The sequence below is a fragment of the Sesamum indicum genome, linkage group LG13 (genome assembly GCF_026168435.1).
Source record: "Sesamum indicum cultivar Baizhima isolate 11 linkage group LG13, ASM2616843v1, whole genome shotgun sequence".
Lineage (NCBI taxonomy): Eukaryota > Viridiplantae > Streptophyta > Magnoliopsida > Lamiales > Pedaliaceae > Sesamum > Sesamum indicum.
In genome coordinates, this window is record NC_142669.1 from 17,155,042 (window position 1) to 17,178,035 (window position 22,994).

At 36.4% G+C, this 22,994-nt stretch overlaps 4 protein-coding genes and 1 non-coding gene across 10 annotated transcripts; 2 read left to right on the top strand and 3 right to left on the bottom strand.

Moving 5' to 3' along the window:
* Positions 1-3,117: 3,117 nt before the first annotated feature.
* On the bottom strand, positions 3,118-3,189 carry TRNAT-UGU (transfer RNA threonine (anticodon UGU)). Its single transcript has one exon. It is a non-coding gene; the product is annotated as a tRNA-Thr (tRNA).
* Positions 3,190-4,568: 1,379 nt separating this feature from the next.
* LOC105176301 (ras-related protein RABB1b) lies at positions 4,569-7,649 on the top strand. Of its 2 annotated transcripts, none has more exons than XM_011099057.3 (6): positions 4,569-4,786; positions 4,885-5,035; positions 5,825-5,907; positions 6,495-6,699; positions 6,801-6,869; positions 7,276-7,649. In XM_011099057.3, exons 2-6 carry the CDS (start codon positions 4,988-4,990, stop codon positions 7,366-7,368), a joined length of 498 nt encoding a protein of 165 aa, XP_011097359.1. In that variant the 5' UTR covers positions 4,569-4,786; positions 4,885-4,987; the 3' UTR covers positions 7,369-7,649. The 2 variants fall into 2 exon arrangements, with proteins under 2 accessions (XP_011097359.1, XP_011097358.1); XM_011099056.3 differs by having other exon boundaries at positions 4,604-4,786; positions 4,896-5,035.
* A 243-nt stretch (positions 7,650-7,892) lies between these two features.
* Positions 7,893-13,647, bottom strand: LOC105176304 (Pentatricopeptide repeat (PPR) superfamily protein). The gene is made up of 13 exons (XM_011099062.3): positions 13,458-13,647; positions 13,204-13,339; positions 12,711-12,873; positions 12,268-12,333; positions 12,070-12,167; positions 11,603-11,720; positions 11,271-11,480; positions 10,272-10,348; positions 9,296-9,389; positions 8,738-8,803; positions 8,507-8,584; positions 8,251-8,352; positions 7,893-8,153 (listed from the first exon to the last, which is right to left on the bottom strand). Exons 1-13 carry the CDS (start codon positions 13,480-13,482, stop codon positions 8,058-8,060), a joined length of 1,329 nt encoding a protein of 442 aa, XP_011097364.1. The 5' UTR covers positions 13,483-13,647; the 3' UTR covers positions 7,893-8,057.
* Positions 13,648-15,016: 1,369 nt separating this feature from the next.
* On the bottom strand, positions 15,017-19,493 carry LOC105176302 (E3 ubiquitin-protein ligase RGLG2). Of its 5 annotated transcripts, none has more exons than XM_088877236.1 (13): positions 19,201-19,493; positions 18,641-18,679; positions 18,058-18,494; positions 17,393-17,477; positions 17,161-17,301; positions 16,948-17,061; positions 16,771-16,868; positions 16,415-16,494; positions 16,229-16,334; positions 16,019-16,146; positions 15,721-15,904; positions 15,492-15,548; positions 15,017-15,409 (listed from the first exon to the last, which is right to left on the bottom strand). In XM_088877236.1, the coding sequence occupies exons 3-13, from the start codon at positions 18,406-18,408 to the stop codon at positions 15,329-15,331; spliced, it is 1,425 nt and encodes a 474-aa protein (XP_088733362.1). In that variant the 5' UTR covers positions 18,409-18,494; positions 18,641-18,679; positions 19,201-19,493; the 3' UTR covers positions 15,017-15,328. The 5 variants fall into 5 exon arrangements, with proteins under 5 accessions (XP_088733362.1, XP_020554357.1, XP_088733361.1 ...); XM_020698698.2 differs by having other exon boundaries at positions 18,578-18,679; XM_088877235.1 differs by lacking the exon at positions 19,201-19,493 and adding an exon at positions 18,795-19,176 and having other exon boundaries at positions 18,578-18,679.
* A 1,075-nt stretch (positions 19,494-20,568) lies between these two features.
* Positions 20,569-22,553, top strand: LOC105176305 (GDSL esterase/lipase At5g14450). The gene is made up of 5 exons (XM_011099063.3): positions 20,569-20,924; positions 21,027-21,236; positions 21,311-21,483; positions 21,568-21,832; positions 22,043-22,553. The coding sequence occupies exons 1-5, from the start codon at positions 20,678-20,680 to the stop codon at positions 22,291-22,293; spliced, it is 1,146 nt and encodes a 381-aa protein (XP_011097365.1). The 5' UTR covers positions 20,569-20,677; the 3' UTR covers positions 22,294-22,553.
* The last annotated feature ends 441 nt before the right edge of the window (positions 22,554-22,994 follow it).

Here is a 22,994-nt window from a genome sequence, read left to right on the forward strand (position 1 = left end):
AGACGGACAAAAGGTAGGTGTAGATGTTGAAACTAAAACCAAAGAGAAAAAGTAAAAAAAAGGCATGTGCAAGAGTCCCAAAGTTCTAGTTTTCATATATATATGTATATCCCACGAGATATGATGATATGATGATGGCTCGTGCTAACTGAATTTAGTGGACAAGAATATTTAGTCATAGGCCGGCCATTTTATATGATGGGAGATTAATCCGATTTTGCCTTAAGAGGCCATTGTGCCATTGATTAGCTATAAAATAGGCATTAACCAATGCTACAGAAGACTCTTAATCAAAGTCAAAAATTGGAGTAGTGAAGAAGGAAATGCCAGCAATAGTTCTCATGTTTTGCTACTTTGACTCCTGTTTCGTTTTCTCCCTTCGCACTAACAAATTGTGCTGAAATTCAAAGGAAAGTGAATTAGTGATCAAAAAATGTTACAAACCTACAGAAATTGCACTGTAACTTTGTCATACTGGCCATTTATATTCCTGTCTCAATGGCCGTGAGCATATTTCAGTTGGCATGGTCGGGTGGTACCAGATTCAAACTAGACAGCCAAATTTAAGTGGTTATTCTTCGACGACTAGACATGATTATTCCAGGAAACAGGTGAGACAGCTGTATATCTTCTTCCAAGTAAAGGGAAAACAAGAGTACTAGAGCAAAAGTAAACAAACGAGAAGAAAAGTTGAAGCACTAATGAATTTATGGGGATTTAAGTTGCATTAAGAGACTATAAAGTCGACAGTGAGGAAAGTCAAGAAGTTGGTGGTCCTCAAATCAAACTGTAATCATTATCTATAACTATTGACGAGCAATGCAACAGATTTACAGATAGAAAAACTGAATGCCTCTAGCAAAAAGATGGGCAATCTTTTGCGAGGCACACACCTATGCACCAACAGGCCCAGCTGCATTTACATGGATCCTTGCAGCAATCTGAACATGAACCTTTTATTTTCAGTACAGACTGGTATGAAAAGTTGGTGACATTAAGCAGCACAGAAATTTTCAGTATAGACATCCAAATATGCTCTTCAAGCGAACTAATTATGATTGAAAGCATGAGAAAATTCAAATAATTAACGTACAAGTACAATAGAACCCTCCAGACGACGGAGAATAGTTACTTCATTGTAGAAGTGAATAGCTTCAAAATCTGATTTCTTATTGTAATTAGTGGAAGATGGGAGTAGAATCCACATCCACAAAGAGAAAAGTGTAACCATAACAAGAATAAAATGCAGCAGTCACGACTGAAACTGATTTGAGTTGGGCTAAGACATCCGATATGATAATCCACAAGGATCATACAAAGTTCTAAAGCAATTTAGACCCTTCATCTCTGTCTACAAAATATATATGCAAAAACATATAAACTTAGGTCACGGGCATGGATCAAAAGATTCTTGACCACTTTGACCAAGTTGTACTAGTGGGTGGCATTATGTGGTGTTGCCTACAGTGAAAATACTGATTCTCCATCCACAAATAGACAATGTTAGTTTGTTTCTTAGAGCATGAAGTAGAACGTAGATTGTTTACTCAACAATATTAACAAGAAAATATGCTAGATTTACATGAGCCAGAGAGGCCCTCATCTCTTTCTAATCACAATCCACAATTATGTGACAAAAAATTCAAAGCATCACAGTAAACCTTTCACATCTTATAGCAGCAAAAGATAATATTCAACAGTGTGGTAAGATTCATGTTAAGACCTGGGGAACACATTTTTTGGTAGCCCCAATTTCCAGTACAGGGTGAAAACACAACTCACTTAGCATTTGATGACCCAAAATGATGAAAAACTTCAACTGCAAAAGCACTGAGTTTGACATCGCCTGCAACATGACCCAAGAGTTGCTTGTTGCAACATGATTCACAAAAAATTGCCCCATCCATAAAAACGACAACGGAATGGCCTTCTTCAAATACTTCAGAATTCATAAACAAATTTAATTTCAACCCTAAACTTTTTTACAATATCATTTGAACCAGAAATTTGTATGTTGCAGAAGTGGTATGAAGACATAGTTGAGATTTCATTCTCCATTTACACCAAGCCCCTCAACATCAGCTAATGGGTAATTACTTTCTCTACAATCTGGCATCTAAAAGTGATCAATTAGAATGTTATTTAATTCAGATAACAGGTGAAGGAACAAGGAACGAAGAGACTATTTATTAAAATCTAACCCCTCAAAAACAATATCTTAATCCAATGACACAATCCAAATTATGATGAGCATATGTCCACCAATTCAGCCAGAATAATGGATTTCGACATATTGCTCAACAATACAACGGAGATTGACACTATGCCTGAGACATAGCCCATCAGTTCTGTCAGCAACAACCAATATATTCCACCACAAAATATAAAAACTATAGATATTCTTCCCTAATATTGAATAAAGATCATCATTAGTGGATCATGCGATAATTTAAACAAAAATATCTACATGTCTGGGTCTATTCGGCAAACCTAGAAACCAGATGAAAACCAATACTGTCTCACCAAAAGGGCAAAAATAATCCAAACTACGTTTTCCTCCTGAGACGTTTCCTTAGTTTCCTCAGCTTGTGCTTGTTCATCTTCTTTTTCCTCTTCTTCTTCACACTATCAGCTCTTATGACGCGAGAGTCCTCCGGAGTCGTTTCGTCGTCGGGTTCGGATCGAATTAACGAGGTTGGAGAAACAGGGTTGAGAAAAAACCCGAACGAAAAACTAGGATAAACATGCGCAGTAAACGGATTACGTGGGTTCAAATAATTCGTTTTTGGTTGATCCGTGGAAGGTATCGGATCAATGTGCTTGGTGATTTGTGGAATTTGGGACAGTAGAGCAGGTGGTAATGGTCGCCGGAAAGGGCTGAAGATTTTAGAAGCCGATTCAGATTGGTTTCTGAGGAGTTTGAGGAGAGTTGAAGACGCCATTCCTGAATTTACATAAGTTATGGCATCAGGGCTGAAACAAGAATTGGTCGATTAGGGTTTTGGAGGGAGGGTTTTGAAGCTGGATCCTCGGGATGGGTGGAACTGGAAGCGGAAGCGAAGAAAATTGAGAAAACGGTACCACGATTTTGGTGAGGATACAAAAATAAAAAGATATTGCCCCCATGCAGGATCGAACTACAGACCTTCAGTTTACAAGACTGACGCTCTACCACTGAGCTATAGGGGCTGTTTTGAAGATTGTTTTACAAACTGATCTATTAAAAATATAATTGAATTGATAAAGTAAAATGTCTTTATATAACTAGTCATCATGACATGCCGTCCCTCGCATGAACATAATAAATAATATTTTATATTTTAAAATATATTATGAATAAAATTTTTTATATAAATCAACACATCATATTTCTAAAAAGAAAGAAAGAATGCAACAAAGAGGGGGAAAAAAATAAATTAAGGGGTGTTATTGCCACAATAATAAAATTAATGTTACAGTGTTATAATCGTAGTTTATGAAATAAAAAAGATATTTTTTTTTTATATAGTATAGATAATATATTAATTACGTGATAAATATAATATACTAATCACATAGCTTATTCGACTTTTACTTAATGAAGACGTTTACGCAACTATTCATATTTTGGTTATATGTTATGAAGGGATTATATTATATATAACAAAAATATAAAATAAAAATTTATATTTACTCTCGATTGACTTATTACTCAGTAATTGTAAGTCAAACAATATTTAAGATTAAAATATCTTTAGTAAAAATATATATTTTCACATGCGTTATCGTATAAAAAATTATACGGATAGTTTGGTAAAAAAAAAAAATATTTGACCTGTAAAAAAAAAAAATATTTGACCTGTAATAAGTTGGTAATAAATCAATTGGGACTAAAAACAAATTTTCATTCAACTTTTTTGTCAATATCAATAAATTCGATAAATTTTAATTAATGAATAGTCTAATTATTAGATATAAACAAACATCTCAAGAATAATAAAATGTAATTTTTCGTATCAAATCAAAATCTATATATAATTACATTAAATATAAGTAAATTGCAATGTAATTATCCCCTTTATTTTTTGCAGCTATGATGTGGTTATGGTTCGAGTTGGGACAACTACATATTTTCATTTTTATTTTAGTTTTTCTTTTTAAATTGGGTGTGTGTTTTTCATTCATGTATATTTTAATTATAATTTTTTAAAGTAAATTACAATTTATCTGTCTGTATTACAAAAAATAAGTAAACAACCTCTTTATGAAAAATAAAATCGCAATTTATTTTCTATATTTGTCAAAATGCAGCAACTTATCTCTTTATGTATGGAGGTAAATTGCTTCATTTTTTAACATATAGGGAATAAATTGCTATTTATTTTTAATAAAAAAGTAATTTACTCATTTTAAATATTATAAGAGGGTAAATTGCATCAAATCCTAATTTTTTATTTATTTTTAATTTATAATTTTTAGTCCTCATAATTTTTTAAAAAGAAAAAGAAGAATAATAAATAGATATGTCGGCCGTCGTATCTTGGACCATGATACATTTCATTATTCAGTCAATCTTTTTCTTATATCAAACTCTCTCTCTCTCTCTCTCTCTCTCTTATTTGGGTTTGGGGCATTATAGATACATATATATATATAAATATATATGCGTGCTATATTTGGTGGAGTACACGCTGACGCAGCAACAGACCAGAAACAGAGAGATATTCCTCTTCCTCCTCCAACGCTGCGAGCTAGGGAAGAATGTCGTACGACTACCTCTTCAAGTACATAATCATCGGAGACACAGGTAGATGATAAGTGCTTTGTTCTCTATAAATTTTATGAGCTTGAAACCGGCTTGCTACTTGTTTACTTACTAGAATTTTGGGCATTGTTAATTCGGAGTGAGTTTGTAGGTGTCGGAAAATCGTGTTTGCTTTTGCAATTTACGGATAAGAGGTTCCAGCCGGTGCACGACCTCACAATCGGAGTTGAATTTGGTGCTCGGATGGTTACTATTGACGGCAGGCCGATTAAGCTTCAGATTTGGGACACTGTAATTCGCTGAGCTTTTGTTTCTTTAATTTATTTGTGTGTGATTCTTTTGAATTTACCTCGTTTACTTGGGAATAAGTTTGGGAGAACTGTTCGGCAATTGCTTGTAGATCATGCGATTTGGAAAACTGATTTTGTATTACGATTGCACTGCCAAAAAGTTTGATTTTAATTTGGTTGACAAACACCTCTTCAAATGGCATCGGAGGTCAAAATGGGAATCCAGCTGCATCAAAACTCTCTCTCTCTCTCTCTCTCTCTCTCTCTCTCTCTCTCTCTCTCTCTCTCTCTCTCTCTCCCTCCCTCCCTCCCTCCCTCCCTCCCTCCCTCCCTCCCTCTCTCTCTCTCTCTCTCTCTCTCTCTCTCTCTCTCTCTCTCTCTTCTTTAGTTTTTCTGAATCTTATACTTTCTTTAGATATGCGTTATATAGAGGATTCAAGTTCTTCCTGCCTCACCATGTATGAAAAATGTTTCAATTATAAGGTACAAATTCACTTGGGAGCAGGATTGTCTTTGTTAGATGTTTGGATGCCTGCTGCAGTATCCATGCATGCGAGTTCCATCTGATGGTGTACTGGTCTCGTCCATCTGCACCATGTAGATTGATGGAGAGGACTTGGACGCCGCACCTCTGTTATTCTCTCATTCTTTCCTTCCTTGTTTCTCTTGTCATTATAGGCATACAATCTTCAGTTTTATGTTGCCTGTCTTCATTCAATTATGGATTTTGATCTTACAAAATTGAACTCCTGTTTATCTTTATCTTTTAAGTGTTGTTTCTTTCTTTTAGGCTGGCCAAGAGTCGTTTCGATCCATCACGAGGTCATATTACAGAGGTGCAGCTGGCGCGCTTCTGGTTTATGACATCACTAGGTAGAGGAATATCTATACTTTGTCACGTTTTCTGTTATTTATTAACTTACAATTGAAGCTTTAATAATGGTGGTTAGCAGACTGCATTTCTCAGCATTAAGGCTTGTGTTTAGATTTTTCGACCTGTTTCTTTGTAATGCTTGGTTATTGGTGAGGATTACTTATCCTTGTAGCTGGAAACAAAATTATAGTATTGCAGCATGTTGCTATATACAATATCTCAGTGTCCAATGTTTAGCTAGGAAATCAACAAAACATGCATACTACAGTTCATTATCTGTATGGCCTGTGGTGATTGACGCTTTGGTCAATTACAAGAAGACCTAAAATTCTGGTTGAGTTTATCATATAGGATATCAAGGATAAATAGGCATATCAACATTAAATGTAGGAAGGAAGCTGATCTTTTAATTTAATTAGTAGAATAGAAGTAGGAAAAATCCTTTTTGATGGCAAAGGTCTGGGCTTTCCAAATTCTAACAGTGTGTTGGCAAACATTAACTATTCTCTTTCTACTTGGGTCCAATTCTTATATGATATGAATGAGTGAGCTTTATCGATAAATTGGAAATGTGTCGTGTTCCCAGGAGGGAAACCTTTAATCATCTTGCAAGCTGGCTGGAAGATGCTAGGCAGCACGCAAATCCAAATATGACAATCATCCTTATAGGAAACAAAAGTGATCTTGCTCATCGAAGAGCAGTAAGCAAGGATGAGGGAGAACAGTTTGCAAAAGAAAATGGGCTTCTATTCTTGGAGGCATCTGCCAGAACAGCCCAAAATGTTGAGGAGGTACTATAGTTAGACCAAATCTTAGAGAACTTACCTCTCGTAATTTTACTTCTGTCATTGTCCAATTTCTTTACTATCTTTTCCCTTCATTTTATGAGCAGGCATTCACAAGGACTGCAGCCAAGATACTTCAGAAGATACAGGAAGGAGTCTTTGATCTATCGAACGAGGTAAAGCACTGGTCACCCGACTTAATGCTGTGACATGTCATTAGGACAATCAGGATGACCTTCCCATTACTGCTACCTGAGTGTTGATATAAAGTAACCTTGTCTATGGTGATTCACTTGTCTTTGTCCGCAGTGAAAAGCTTGCTTTTTTCACCATTAAGTTACCTTGCAACTTGAATTCCTCATGTTTATATTTGCCTTCAGAAGCAAAACAAAGAAATTTTATATGGTAATTCATTTAAATATCCTTGTGGATTCGTCAGTACTGGAAATGAAGTTCTTGAGTGGCATACCTTTCTAGCACCATCATAATATAGTGATTTCATTTCTTGCATTTTCCTAGGAAAGATATATATAGTTATATATGTAGCTTCTTGACTAGTTTTATGTTTGAGTGAAATTGCAGTCATCCGGCATCAAAGTTGGCTATGTACGTCCTCAGGGCTCAGGAGGTGGGAGAGAGGGAGCTGTTGCTCAAAGAGGTGGATGTTGCAGCTGATTGTAGATATATCAAAGTTGCTGAAAGAGGTCAATCCTCCCTCCGATCGTAGATATATAAAGGGGTTGTAACCTTCTAGTGTCTGCCAATCTGCTTCCATGAATTCAGAATCTGATTGTTTGAAAGAAATTGCACAGTTCAAGTTATTTAAATGAACTGGCATAGGAAAATTAAACGCAACCTCTATGGAGATTCAGTTGCATAGATGCGATAAACTTTGACTGGTTCTGATGTATATTGTCCTCTAATTATATCCTATCATATTGATTCCTTTTAACGTATTTTCTCTCACTTCACCAACAGGCTTCCAGGTGTATATCTAATTTCCTGGCCGGTTTGCATACGAGGATACAATTCCTGGGTGCTTTAACCTATTGCCTTGCTTTTTCTTTTTTTCCCCTGATTATATAAAACCAAAATTTGGATTAGATACTTTCTAATAGAAGAAAATAACGGAGTCGAAAGGATTTTAATTGTTGGCTGGGCGTGTAACCAGCTTCGTCCTAGTTCTAGAATTACCGATATGCAACATCACGTTAGTGTTCCTCCACGTAAATAACAGTGAAGCACTTGATCTAGAAATACAACTACGGGAAAAATGTGAAACAAAAGACAATAATAAATATATTGTTAGAACAATGACCAATTTCAGACAAGCTCTAATCCAAAATCTTTTTTTCATATTTATTCTATCTTCCGCCTCCAGTTCCAACTCTTAATCGAAGATTGTTGAGAGTTCTGGAAACTAACATCAATCGCGGATCATCCTCTGGTATCTCTCTTTCCTGAGAATGGAAGGGTGATAAAGATTGAGAGTCGCCAATAAGAGCAAGACATCGTGCAAATGCAGAACCCCCAAAAAAAAAGGAATTGAATACTCACTTTCAAACCATTGTGATATGCTTCCACAGCTGGGAGTGATGGGGTCATTTTACGAGCTTGCATCATATCCCATATTAAGTTAGCAGTGGTATATCCGCCGGTCTGTAGAGCAATACAAAGAATTGTTAGCCTGGACCAAAAGCTAATCATAATGGATGAAGTGACATACTGTTACAGAAACATAAATAGAACGTGAAATATCCCTTGAGAGTTGCTCAGGAAACCAAATATAGCTGTTTGTATCTTTTGGGATTACCTTTTCGCCAGAGGCAACAAGAAGGAGATCATTTCCCATCTTAGGACTCAGGAAGAAGCCCCTAGAATTCATATTAATCTGGATGATGAATAAAAAATATGTTAGGAAGAGTATCCAACATTGACGATTCATTTCAAATAGAATGGGTAGCTGACTGCTTATCAATAAGATAGTTTCGCATTGGTGGATAAAAGTAACTCATTGAAATAAACTTCGTAAGACTTGGCATACCAGTGTCTCCTGAGCAAGTTGCATTCCCCTGGGTGTATATCCAACCATCGCTCCTTCAGCAAGTGTCTGCAACAGGAGAAGTTGCACTATTACAATATAAGGATAGGTGATGTCTAACAGTCAAGAAAATATGCACTTGAATGAGATCATAATTGAAGTTGAGCTATGAATAGCAATAAAAATAGCTAGTAGAAGAAAGGTGAAGTTCACGAATGTTCAAGTACACTAGATTGAACTCTTCAGAATGTCAAGCAAAAAATATATCGCAAGGCATGAGACTTTTTTCCATAAGGCTTGTTTCTTTCATGACCGCTTATCAGACTTGTGCATGTGGCTAATTAAGAAAGCAACATCTGGCAAGGTGGGGTTTCATTTTGCAGAAACACCAAGGAGTTCCTAAAAACCATCATCAGTTGTATTGCAGTAAAAGCAATTTTTTTATTTTTTATAATCTTCTCTTGGGTGGTGGCAGGAAGGTGTTAAATTGACTATGTATCAATGTATTCCCAAAGAAACGTATTATTTGGTGGCAGAAAAGCAGGTATGTTCAGAACTCACCACATAGAGTTCTACCATAGCGGGTCTGTTTGAATTCATGTAGTCTTCAAAAACTTTTACACCACGTTCTATGTCACCAGCATGAAGGTAGCACCTGTATGAGGGAGTCACCCATCGAGCAGATAAACCTCAGCAGAATAGATAAACAAAAGTAACTTTTTACATGACATCTGGAATAGAAGAAATGCATCTATATCATGCTAGCATCATCGATATCCAGAATCTCATGGAAAATGAAATATAATAGGAAGATTATGTCAGTAACTCTTTCCTGTTCTTCTCTAAACAATATATAAACTAAACCTTGAATCTTTTTAATATGTTCGAAGATCAAGAGTAGCTATAAGAAATAGAATTAAAAAGTGATGCATATCCAAATGGAGCCTCATCAAGATAATTATCAAGAGTCAGAAACTCATTCCTTAGAAGCTCCATCTGCATGGAGCCTTGTTGAAGTTAATTCCAAGAAATACTTGAGAATTGAAACAAATAATGGATAGATTTCTGGAGAAGATAAAGTTAAAAGCCATTGATGTTAACTTCTTCCAGAAGGACTTCCTGAGATGGAAATTGTACAAGAAGTCTATTCTTTTTATCAAATCTTGCAGTCCAATTATTTGTCAATTAACCAAACTTTTCGATCCAAAAGTCTACTAGAGAGGGTGGCAGAAAAAGCTCAGAGTTTCTTTGCCAACATAAAAACCTTACTTTGTAGGACATCGAATGGTAAATATCATAAATGACACAAGGTCCAAGACTACCATAGAGAGTACAAACTAAAACAACATTGGATGCCACTTCCAATTTATGAACAGTTACAGTTTAAGAGTATCATCTAAAGTTGAATGCAAACATTACAGATGCTAGCATGCTACCTTATAAAGCATGGAAAAGGCTGGACAACATACATAAATGTGGAAATTGATAGGTAAAATATTATAGGTGGCCTGCCATTTGGGTTTTTCCCTTGTATTACCTCATAACTTGCAATAAAATGAAAACATCTGGTGTTTTTCCATCCTTCTCGAGCATCTCCAGAAGTCTTTCAATTGCCTGCCAGATTATGGATATTCAAACTTAAATATGAGCAGAGACAGATATGTTGGAGATCACTTTCTTGCAAGCTTTGGACACTTAGCGACACAAAATTATCTGCAACATAGGCATTCCTTACATACATGAATAGTAAGTGTGTAGATTAGTGACCTATGTTCTGGCAAAAGGAAGTTGATACCTTGTTGGGAGTGTAATCGTGGTTTTATACAATAATTTATGGCTTACCAAGATGGGTGTTCAAAAAGAAGCAAAAGGAGGAATCACATTTTATCCTTCTCTTGCTTAGAATGAGCATAACATCATGGAATACTAATGGTCTAATGCTAAGACATTATGCTTTTAAACTTTGAAGTATCACTATTTGCCATTCTATTTTGTGGTATAATAATCTAGCATTTGTTATTCCCATCCCAACCAAAACTGAACATTATTATAACCATCTGATACAGGAACCAGAAAAAACAAAAGAAACAATATCTTTTCACCGAATCGGGTGTTTAATGTAGAGGAAAGAAGGTGAAATCACATAAAAAGATAACAAGATAATAAAGCGAATGCAATTCCACCCATATAGGCAAGAAACAAGCTACTCGTCAAAATGTGGCAAGCATTGGCCCACTCGATCTCGAAGTATCATAGTTGAAGCAAGCTTGAATCACAAGGATATGATTCTCCAGAGATCACGACCGATACAATATGACAAAGCAAATCAAATAAGCAAGGAACTAAAATGTGGGAATAAGCATGAGCCCTGGGGTGCGTATCTAGGTCACAAGCAGCAAAAATTTTCTTTCCTTCCATATATATAAAGGACCACAAAAAACAAGATCAAACCAAGAGCGGAAATTTTTAAAAATAAAAAGAAGCAAGAAGAAACAACTGCAGAATCTCAATGAGAACACGGCAGTTCACTTGTTACCTGGACATCCCCAAGGTCAGCACAAGCATGAAATGCAACATGGTATACAGTCAAATGTTTGGCTATAAATCCACCACGCCGATGAATATATTCTGCAGTAGGGAGATTGTACAATTCTTCTTCAGAAATACCCATCATAACATTTTCAGCGTTGTCTTTTGTTTGATCAACCGAGGACCATCCTTTAGACTGCTCAACAAGCTCAATAATCTTTTCCAAAAAGAAAATGGCATCATAAATTTCCCATACATCTTTATTTGTGAAGTCAGATATGTTAAAGGAATAGCAAGCACCAGCTTAAATGAAATTCTACAGGAGAACTAGATAATTACTTTGGAAGTTGTATCGTCAGAGAGGGCTGCCTTATTCTTGTGAGCGATTATAAGTCCAGCATAACTAAATTTGTTCAAACCAAGGCCAGCAGCAGTCAGATCCCGGACTATAGCATACCTACAAAATGAAAAGATAATAGATGTACCATTATCACTTATTGCAAGGATGCAAAATATTCACAAGTTGCAGTTCATAACTAAATAAAAGAAGCACTATTAATCAAGAGAACAAAAAGTTAAAAATGCTGCAAACTATCAAGAAAAAGACTATAAGTAGCAGTGTTAAGGTGAGTTCTATCTTAATTGTCATTAGTTATCCATCTTCTTTGCAGACAGAACAATGAAGATTTCACATATCCTTGAACACATGCATTTGCAGTGGGTAAAGCAAATTTTGATTTAAGCCTAGATGACAGAACAGTCACTAGAATAAGGGTCAGAGTTTAAACACTGAACAATAAGCTTACACTCGATCTAATCTGCCAGATGCTGCACATGCATGAAGTAGACATAAGTAGGTTTGCCCAGTAGGTTTCACTTGAAATCTCTTCATTTCTTCTAGAAGCTTCAGCTCAGAGGCCCAAAAAAATGTAATTAATTCTTCAAATACTATAAACTAAATCTAACATAAAACAAGAATGCGCCAAGCCAATATGTGACAATACCCTAATCGCCTGATCAGAATTCTTGCACTTTCCACATGTAGACATCAAGTAGTTGTATAACGCAACCTGAAGAAACATAAACAGCAGTTTTGATTATCATGTCTAGCAACTGTGCAATAACTGTTTGCAGATATATAGAAAAGATTAGCTCATCCAGTGCCCCAGGATCATGATTCACACATTATGTAAGCCATCTGATCTGCATTGCTGATTTTCTGATGTAATTATTTCCAATTCTCAAATTCTATTGGCACATATTAGATTTGAGTAGTGCTCCAAGAGGAACATGAATTAACCATACATTCTCAAGCATTTTTGTCAAACAATCAAGGAAAAATAGAGATCCGCATTATCTAGAGCACCAATAATGATTTCGTGCATAAGTTTATTGACTTGCTATGAAATATCAACATAATAGTGAAAGCAAAGTCAGAAATACATACATCAGGAACTAGACCCATAGATTGCATTTCGTCGCGGAAAAAGAAAGCATCTTGCATTCGAGCACCTTTCATTGTCCCCACAATGAGTGAGTGAAATGTGTCCCTCTCTGGCTTCACTCCATCCAGCATCATATCATCATACACATCCCTCAACAAATAATGCCTAAAAGTTTTCCCAAATCACACGTAGCATTGATTTCAGAGCCAAAATCAATTGAAAATAGAAATGTCAAAAAATCTGGACCCCTAATGTCACTAAGAACACTGCATAAAAAAATTTCTTCATCCAGTTTTAAAGGAAATACACTCAATACTTTTCCAAATTTATTTTAAGATACTCCACGACATTCAAAAAGTATTTAACATTCACTATTTTCTGCAAAAGGGAAGGTGAAAAAAATCAGTTTTTTAATATTTTTTTCCTTTTCCTCACTATATACTAAATCCTAAATCCAAATGCAACATCACATAATGATAAAAAAAAGGTAACAACCTTCGCTGAGAAGTGATAGAGCCGATGACAGTGTTGTATTCAGCCTCATTGTTGGCATAATTCCGCTTCAAGTATTCCTCCGACGGCGCACAGAAATTCCGACGCCCCAGTCCACGAACCACCGCACGAGGATTCCCTGAGTACACAAAAGATTGAACACCAATTATGAACAAATACAAAATCACAAACATTCAGAAACCCGTACATATACAAAGTTTCTGTTAGTATATCCTGTAGATTTCGAGTCGAAGCACCTAAGAGCGCACGGACGAGCTTCATGACAGAAAAAGCAGTCCAAACTGAAGTCGATCTTTTAGGGTTTTCTTGAGCAAGGTTGAAGAAAAAGGGGAACGCATAAACCCTTGAAGCTGCCCAACTGACGCGGCTGAGGTATGGACACTGCGTGCACTTTCAGGTGACACCGTTTCTTCTTAAAACGTTAGTCTGCAGTTCAGCGTTCCTTAAAATCGTTGAGTAAACTTTTTTTCTAAATATTATTAGATATCAAAATAAATTTACATTATATATTTCTATTTTATTATATATAAATTTATAACATAACAATAGTATAATAGTTGTAATTCTTTTTTATATATACATAACAATTAGGGTAAATTATAATGAGATTCCCCTGAAAATTGGAATAGTTATCAATATCTTTTTATTTGAAAAATTACAAATACGCATATGATGTTTGATGAAATTATATTATTTTCTATGGAGGCCTTAAATTATCAATTTTGCTCTTACTTTACTTTTTTTTATAAAAAAAGATAGACAAGGTGGACGAAAATTTTGAAACTTACAAAATAATTATCCACTTAGCCCATAATTTTTTAAAAAAAGATAATTATAATTTATAGTCCACAAACGCTTTTTGGTCGGTTCACCACAGAAAATGAATGAAAACTAACATAATGTGCTAATTGTTAGACAATCGTTAAAATTAGAAAGTATTGATAATTTTCCAAACAACAAAAAAGTATTTATAATTATATCAAATTTCACGAAACCTCATTATAATTTACCCAAACAATTAACTGACAATAAAACGATCGGTTTCACCAGACCTGAAATAAAAATTATGTCTAAATAATAAATTTGATAACAAAACCAACAATTTCTCGGTATGATCGCATGATAGTATAATGCAACCAGTCCATCCTTGGTTCCTTACAAGCTGCAAACATTCTGAAATCAAAGACGGTTACAAAAGAAGAACCAACCTAGGATCAAACAGAATACCCATAATGAACCACAGAAGAGATCACACTTTGTGCAGATTTGAACTGATTTGGTGGAGTGAGCTGCTGCAAGAAGAGAGAGATCCGAGCAGAAAGATAACCTTTCCTTGAATCTTCTGCAAATCTCAGCCCATGCAATGTTCACCGGGCCTGCTTTTCTTTGGCAACTTTACTCCTAATCAGCGGCTCTCCAATACCGTTGTCGTCTGTTGTCTCAGTATTCTCTGGTAGGGTATTTTGGCACTTGAGGCCATTGCCCTTGAAGAGAATGAGATCAAGAAAGAAGATGGGCTGTTTATACAGCCCTTGTGTGCATACATGCAATCTGCTTTAGTTGATTGTGAGATTGGTAGGTGAGTGTGTGATATCTGATACATTGCAGTACTTGCCCCTGTATTTACTGATTCACAATTCTTGGTGAATGGTAGGTACTCACCATAAACAAAACTGTGTGAATTTACATTCCTGTTAGGTCCAAGTAGTTGCTGGCTGCCTGAGCAAGCTACACTTGGATAATGTAGCATCATGATAAATGACGACTTTAAAAACTCACAGTAAGAAAGAGCAAATTGAAACAACTGCACCGTCGCAATTTCATAACATTCACATCAGTAAATCTGCCAACAGAATCAATTTCCATTACTGTCCACTTTATCAACAGTGAACCGCGTTTTCAGTCTGATTTCATCAACTTGTTCGAGCTGGGGCAGAATAGAATCAATATGGCAACCAAATCATGTACAAAAAGGTTATATGACTTCGTTCTGTACAGAGTCCGGACCATTAAAAATAAAAAAAAACAGAAGCTTCGTTCTGCATCAAGAACTAATGTAAAGAATTTGGTGGTGGGGTTAGTACCAATGAAGTCCGGATGAGGCTACTTAGTAGAGCTTTATTCTCGTCTCAATGGGACTCCGGCAAATTGGACAAAGCTGAAGTTCTCGACCACACTCACAACATGTCTGAGGAAAACGGCAAGATGTTATATCAGGCTTTATGATATCCTAATAGCACTTGAAATTACCGGTCAAATAAATATGTTACCTGGTGGCCACAACCAAAAGCCATGTCTTTGGGACTACTAAGGCAAATGGGACATATCTGTGAAACAAGTTTAAACTAAGTTTCCGATCACATATACAAATAAATATAAAACTTTCAAGGCGGGGAATGAAGCACTTGCCGAGTTGAAATCTGAAAGCATGCGTTATTTTGTACTGGTTAAAGGACTCTATAGATGTAGGTATTAACATATACATACAAGTCGAAATACCTGGTGTTCATAAGTAGAACTTGGAGCAGAAGGAGCCGCATCAGCAGAAACATTGTGCTCGTAGTACGAACTTGAGCTGTGCTGAAACGTATTTGTGCGCGAGGGTTTTGCACTGATGCCAAATGCACCCCCATAGACAGGAGGAGGAAGAGGAACCCTCTCAGGAATATTTCCTTTCCGTCCACTGAAACATGCCAAAGCATGAACAAGGAAACAGAACAATCACTAAGCAGACATGCACATACTGTTACAACTGCAGCAAAAACGTGTCATACGAGGAAAGTGAAGAAAAGATTACCCCAACAAATTAAGCTCCATAGTTGCTTTATATTGAGATGGAATTTCCATCAATGCTGAAAGAGCAAACTCAGTTTCTTTTCGAGTTTGGTGCACATTTTTAGCCATAATCTCTGTGAAATTAACAAACTAGAAACCCAAGAATATCTCAGTAAAGTGTGCAATATACCAAGTTAGAAATACAGAATATTATCTGAAGCAAGCCACCAACCTGGAAATTATCGAAGTCTCGTGCAGGGATGTTGTCATCAAATTCCTTCATCATGTCCCAAGGGCCGTCTCCCACCCCAACCAAAATAATGGATAAAGGCAACTTGCTGCAAATATTATAGTAACATTAGTCCAAGATAGCCCAGAGTCGAGAAACATAATCTCATACATGTTTGAGAACAGTTACCTTGCTTCAACAATTGCTTGAACAGTTTTCTGCTCCTGAGGGCTTAAGTGACCAAACTCGGTATCAACACTTCTCGTAACCTAAAAAGTGAACAAGATTTGGTGATGTGGTACAAATTACTCAAAATCACAAGAAAAAACAGCTCTAGCATTTGATAGGGCGGTGGATTATCTTCATCAGAATGCATTCATATTTTTCAAATAAATAATGTCAATAATCTAAGGAACAGATATACATTTGTCTTTTGCTTAGAATTATAATAGATAACTAACAAATAAAGAAACCTCAGCAGCAAGTTTCCCTTACATTCCTGATAATAGTGATACAAATCAACGACGTGTTGAATGGTAACATACCTGTCCATCTGCAATAATCAATAAAACATGGTACTGGCCTCCACTCTGCTCAACAACAGTCATAGCCATTTCAATTATTGGTGCAAATGATGTTGGTCCTGTGACAAAGTGAGCGTCAGCAACAAAAACTCAAATCTGATGCTAAGCTCACAAGATAGGGTTAGATGGGAATCCAACCTGCCAGTTTTAGGTTGGGAACAAGTTCTCTGTATCGGCTCAAAACTTCCTCAAATCCATTGCAAAATCTCTCATCAGGGTAGAAACTGAAGACATCTTGATCATGGGTGGATGCTGCCAAGATTAATTAAAAGAAAGAGAAATAGTATAATTGCTGAGTAAGTCCATTATAAACTACGAAGAACTGAAACAAACAGGTGTATCATGAAGTACCATCTCCAAATCCAAAACACGGGATCAAGTTATCATCATCAAAAGCGGCCAAGGTTTTCCCAATAATTGTTATTGCTTGTTCATAGGGATTCAGACCACTTCCAATGTGATGTAAGCTTCGACCATTGTACGACCTCTTGCCTAACAGTGAAACCAAGCTCAGGATATTTCTCCACAAGTTCAAGTACTCATGCTATCTACATGGAAACAAAAACGAGATAGAGCAGCCAACCTGTCCATTCATTGCTCTTAGTAAAATCAATCCCAATAATTAGGTTGGAAGACTCAAGACCAGCACGTGCAAGAGCTTCAGTCACCTATAGAAAATAGTCTCATATTTAATTCTTATGAGGAAGATCAAACATTCAAGAGAATCAGAAATTTGGACCATGATACTAGAAGGCATGAAATTATAGTTTCTGGACAGAGCATAGCACAAACAATCAAAATGATTAGTTTTCAAGATCAGGACATCGAACTCCCGAATATTAAACCATTCCCTTCTACTCCAAAGTTGATTCTAGCCTTCAAATTGCCACCAACCATTAATATCATGCTATCATCAATACCACAATTATTAATACTAGAGCAATTAAATTTGTCCAAGAATTATTCTTCTTGTTACCCATTTCCAGATTATAACATGTTTAGGTTCCTTCTCCAATTGAAAATCAGAATTTTATGTATACACTCTCTCCATCTATAGATAGTAAAACAGCAAGGAAAGAGTAATTTACTTTCTCCACCTGAGACTAAATGCTGCAGATCCTGAAAACCGCATACAAATTGCAAGCCTCCAAGATTTAGAATAACTCCATACTCAACATCTTATTGTAGCCAAGACATTGTTGAATTTGCAACTAGCATGATCAAAGGCATGCATATACATACACATACCTCCTCTAATGACCTATAGTTGTCCGCAATCCTTGAATACCTCCTATCAAGCTTCTTTTGCGGTGCATGCGCTTGAGGTGGAGGCGCATTATATTGGGTGGGTGCATGCGATACAGATGGAGTCTCATAATCTTGAGGAGGAGCGTAGTATTGATCTTGAGGGGGAGCATAATATTGATCTTGTGGTGGATATTCTGCCGGATAAGGATGCTGTACGGGATAATTTTGGGCGTACTGCGAAAATGATGATTGCGCATAATCATGCTGCCACCCAGAGGACGAAGTAGAACGAGTTGTTGAAGGTTGCCTCCAACTCCCTCCATCCCTAGAGCTCGAGCTTTTGTTTCCCATCAAGTCAATTTATCGAAAAAAAAAATCAAGAACTCTTCAAATAGCACAACCCTGGTTAACTCCAACACAGAGTGAATCACGGAAGCCTGTCAAAATCAATAATCCCAGAAATCAAAGACAGCACAAGGCAACCAGAAAGACTAGAAAGAATCATTTACTTCAAACAAACCTTCAATTCCTCTTACAAGACCAAAACAGGGAACCAAGTAAAACCCTCAAAAACTGAACTTACACCAAATCACCAAGGAAGCCCCAATTCTACACAAGTGACCTGAATTCACAAATGCAACAAAATCGTATACTGACTGTGCATAAGAAAATGAAGTGTGAAAATCAATTAAACAGGCTATAAAAGAGAAAGGCAGCTTCAATGAAGAAGAAACAACTTCTCCGTAAACGGTGTGCTGACTTCAGATAGACCCTCAAAAGACCAAGACTCTTCCACGCTACTCTTAAACAGATAAAGACGTACTACTTTATCTGCAATAACTCCACATTATCCCAAATAGACTAAACTCCAAAACAGTGATATACCCAAAAGCAAAAAGAAAAAGAGAGAAAAAACTAAATACACGCAACAAACATCATCAAATTCATATGCACACACTCAAACAATGATAACTTCTAATCTAAGCAAACAACATCAAGTTCTTGTCAAAAATATCACCAACCCCCTCATCCTTCAAAGGGTATTCAGCAAATCAACTAAGCTTTTAAGTTCTGATAACTTAACCGCATTTTTCAAGATCCCATTTGAAACCAACATCAGTAAGTGTGAAAGAAAAAAGAAACCTGATCGGCGCACACAAGATTCTGCGCAACATCTGTTGTCAAGCAGCAGTTTCAGGATGCAAGAATCCGTTTGAGAAATGGGAGAAAGCCAAAGAAAAAGGGGTGTAGCTTTCCTTAATGATTCTTTTTGTCCCTTATATTATTCTAATAAAAATTGCTTTGATGAGAAATTAGTAGGCACATGGAATTTTCTTACACCCGACTTTTTGAAAGATTGATGATTGAAGATTTAGATGTGCCCGACAGACTACAATAGTTGGTTGTTGCGCACACTCAATGTCCTGAGAGAAATAACATAGGAAGGTTGGCCACCAAAAAGTTGAGGCTTAATGGATATGATGGAATATTATCACCTCTATGATGTGTTGGTTCAGTTTTTGCTAAAATGTTTCATAAATTGTACATACATAGGTTTCAACTGAGTGTTTGTAAATGTTGAAAATTGTATTATCATTTTTATTTTTAAAGTATTTAAATTAAATTAATTTAATTAAAAAGTATAAACGCTTTTATAAAATTATGAATATTATATTATTTTTCCAAATACTCAAATTTTATTTTTTTTAAATTTTTCTTTTGTTTTTAAGCATTCATAATTGTTATTGATACCATACTTACAATTTTCTATATTCTTACAATAAATTAGAAGTTATTACAATTACCTTTTCAATTTATTTATACCTTGGTAGAGTTAAGAAAATATATTTTTATTTTTAACAAAGTCATAATGATGCACAACGTAGCAGTCATTGACTCATTGGTTTCGTTTTCTCAACAGAAAATTTATACTTCTTTTTGATTCGGTCTTAATCATTAGTTTGTGTTTAAGTCCGGACCCCACATGAGTTTGAAGTCACGTATTTTTCAAACTTAATTATCGGACAAAGAACATTTCATATTGGGCCCATTGGAGTCTATTAGGCCCATTCTGCAGTTTCGGACTCATGTTAAATCCATATCAATGGCCAATGGGCCATCACCTTAATTTCGGTATTCGTAATTTCTTGATCAATATTTATAATTATGTTAAATTTTAAACAGTAATGTTATACTGAATTTGAATCAAAGCAAAGACAATCAACATAGCAATTATTATTACAGGTGATACTAGAACTAGTTTTTCTTTAAAGGACGAGTACGTGAGGGTAGCTCTATAGCAACATAAAGTGGATCCAAACGAGGTCTCGTACTCAAGTCATGGGACTGTTATATTGGTTGTTTATTTAGATTGATAATCTTTTTCCAGTAAGGAATCTGAACAAAAAATGGATTCCAGCTACTGCAGCAGAAAAGAACAACATACTTGAGCAAGAATAGTGCCACTCCCACTGCTTAAAATCAGGAGTTAAAGCCAAAATTATAATCAAATCCACAACACATTGTTGGTGTGAACAAGCCCAGCTTTTTAACTTCTTGTTCTTATTTAAATCCATGCAAGTTCATATCAGAGCAGTAACAACCTCACACAGTAAGAGTAATGGCCTGTGCAAGAATCCTCTATGTTACTGTTATACTAGTTTCAATGGCACTGGACAACTTAGCACGACGGATCCCTTTATTGCCACCGTGTGATTTTCCAGCAATTTACAATTTTGGCGACTCAAACTCGGATACTGGTGGGATATCAGCAGCATTTGGGCGGATTCCTCCACCATATGGCCAAAGTTTCTTTCCAAGGCCTGCAGGAAGAGCATCAGATGGCCGTCTCATAATAGACTTCATCGGTACTGACTTCTCAACATCTCTTTGTTTTTGCACACAGTAAAGTAACAAAAGTTTATGATGAAGTTATCTAACATGCTGAACTGACTTGTTGCATGTTGCAGCTGAGCACTTGGGCCTGCCGTATTTGAGTTCTTACCTAGATTCGATAGGCACAAACTTTCGACATGGTGCCAACTTCGCTGCTGGTGGATCAGCCATCCGTAGGCAGAACGAGGCAATATTTGAAAGTGGCATAAGTCCGTTCTCACTCGACATCCAAATTGTGCATTTTGATGGGTTCAAAGTGCGAAACACTGAGATATATCACAGAGGTGATTCTTGATCAACTTTATCTTCGCTTTTGATCTTGGAAAAATGATTTACATTCTTTGGAATGAATTTTCAGCTAGGAATCTATCCGACAGAAGACAAGGTCCTCAACCTCAAGAATTCTCCAGGGCTCTATACACATTTGACATCGGTCAGAACGACCTTGTTGCTGGTTTCAGGCAGCTTAGTACACCTCAACTAAGGGCTGCAATACCAGATATCGTTAATCAACTTGCTGCAGCAGTTACAGTGAGTTACTTACATAAAGATTCCAACTTACGGTATTTGTGAAATCTGTAGCAATATCCTAAATGTCTGAATGTATTTCCTCAGCATTTATATCAACAAGGGGCAAGGGCTTTCTGGATTCATAATACAGGGCCAGTTGGATGTCTACCTGCAGCCACTCTTTACATCAGAAAGGCAAAGACCGACAAACATGGATGCAACAAGGATCAAAATGGTATGGCTCTTGAGTTCAACAGACAGCTTAAGGCTAGAGTGTCAAAATTGAGGGCAGAGCTTCCTCAGGCTGCCCTGGTTTACGTGGACGTCTACTCAGCTAAATATCACTTAATCAGCAATACCAAAACTTATGGTCAGTGAAATTCAGTCTGTCTTTCTGTTCATCTGCAAACTTTGATTTGTCTTTTAGGATTGTTGCTATGTTTTAGTTCCTAGAATCTAAACAATTGGCAATCACTGGCTGAGGGAAGTATAAAACAGTACATATGCAAGAAAACGACATGATTTCTTGTGGCATTTCTAGACAACAGCCCTTTTACAAACCTTAGAGTTTTGCTGACAGGATTCATGGACCCCTTGAAGATATGCTGTGGCCATCATGATAGTAACATCCATGTCTGGTGTGGGCAGAGAACATCAGTTAACGGCTCAGAAGTCCTAGGAGTCTCCTGTGGATCTCCTGACTCATACATCAGCTGGGACGGCATACACTACTCGCAGGCTGCAAACCAGTGGATTGCCAATCACATACTCAACGGCTCATTTTCTGATCCCCCATTAACACCTATTACTCAAGCATGTCTCAAGCATTGAGCACGTCCTAGGAGACAGTCCAAAAACATCGGCTACCATCTGTTTCTCAACTTGTAAGATCATAGGCCTAGCTTGATCGACTGTGTAATGAATCAGACATGCTTATCAGGGTTGCTCCTGAACCCTGAAATTCACCTGTTTTGAAATTTCAATTAGTATTGATATATTGTCTAGTTTGTCCTCCAAGTAAGCACTACTGTGACCTTGTTCTTGTCGATGTCAACCTTTTAGGTAAGAATAAACAACTGAGTTATGTACAATCCACTTTGTTTTATTTCGATCACCAAAAGCTGGTTTTTTCAATATATTTGTGGTTAGCGATACATAAGAAGCAAGTGATCTTAATAATGTAATCCAACAAAGATTGATTGTTAACGTTGTTGTATATAAAAATCTTGAAAAAAAAAGGTAGCTTACATAATTAACCTGCTGGAAAAGATTACTGGCCAAACCTAGCTACTTGTATATAAATAATCTGAAAAAATATTTTAATTCTCAAAATTTCATCTCCTTGATCTTCCCCACACCCGAAGTCGAGATCAAGATCACTCGATAGCAAGTGATCTCATCCCATTGCGGGGATCAGGCGCTCGGATCAATGCATGAATATCAGAGAATTATGAAGCTGTACTAGTCATGATCCGTAGTAGTACATATCTGAATAACGTAAGACCACCTAAGAAATGTAGAAATTACTAGAT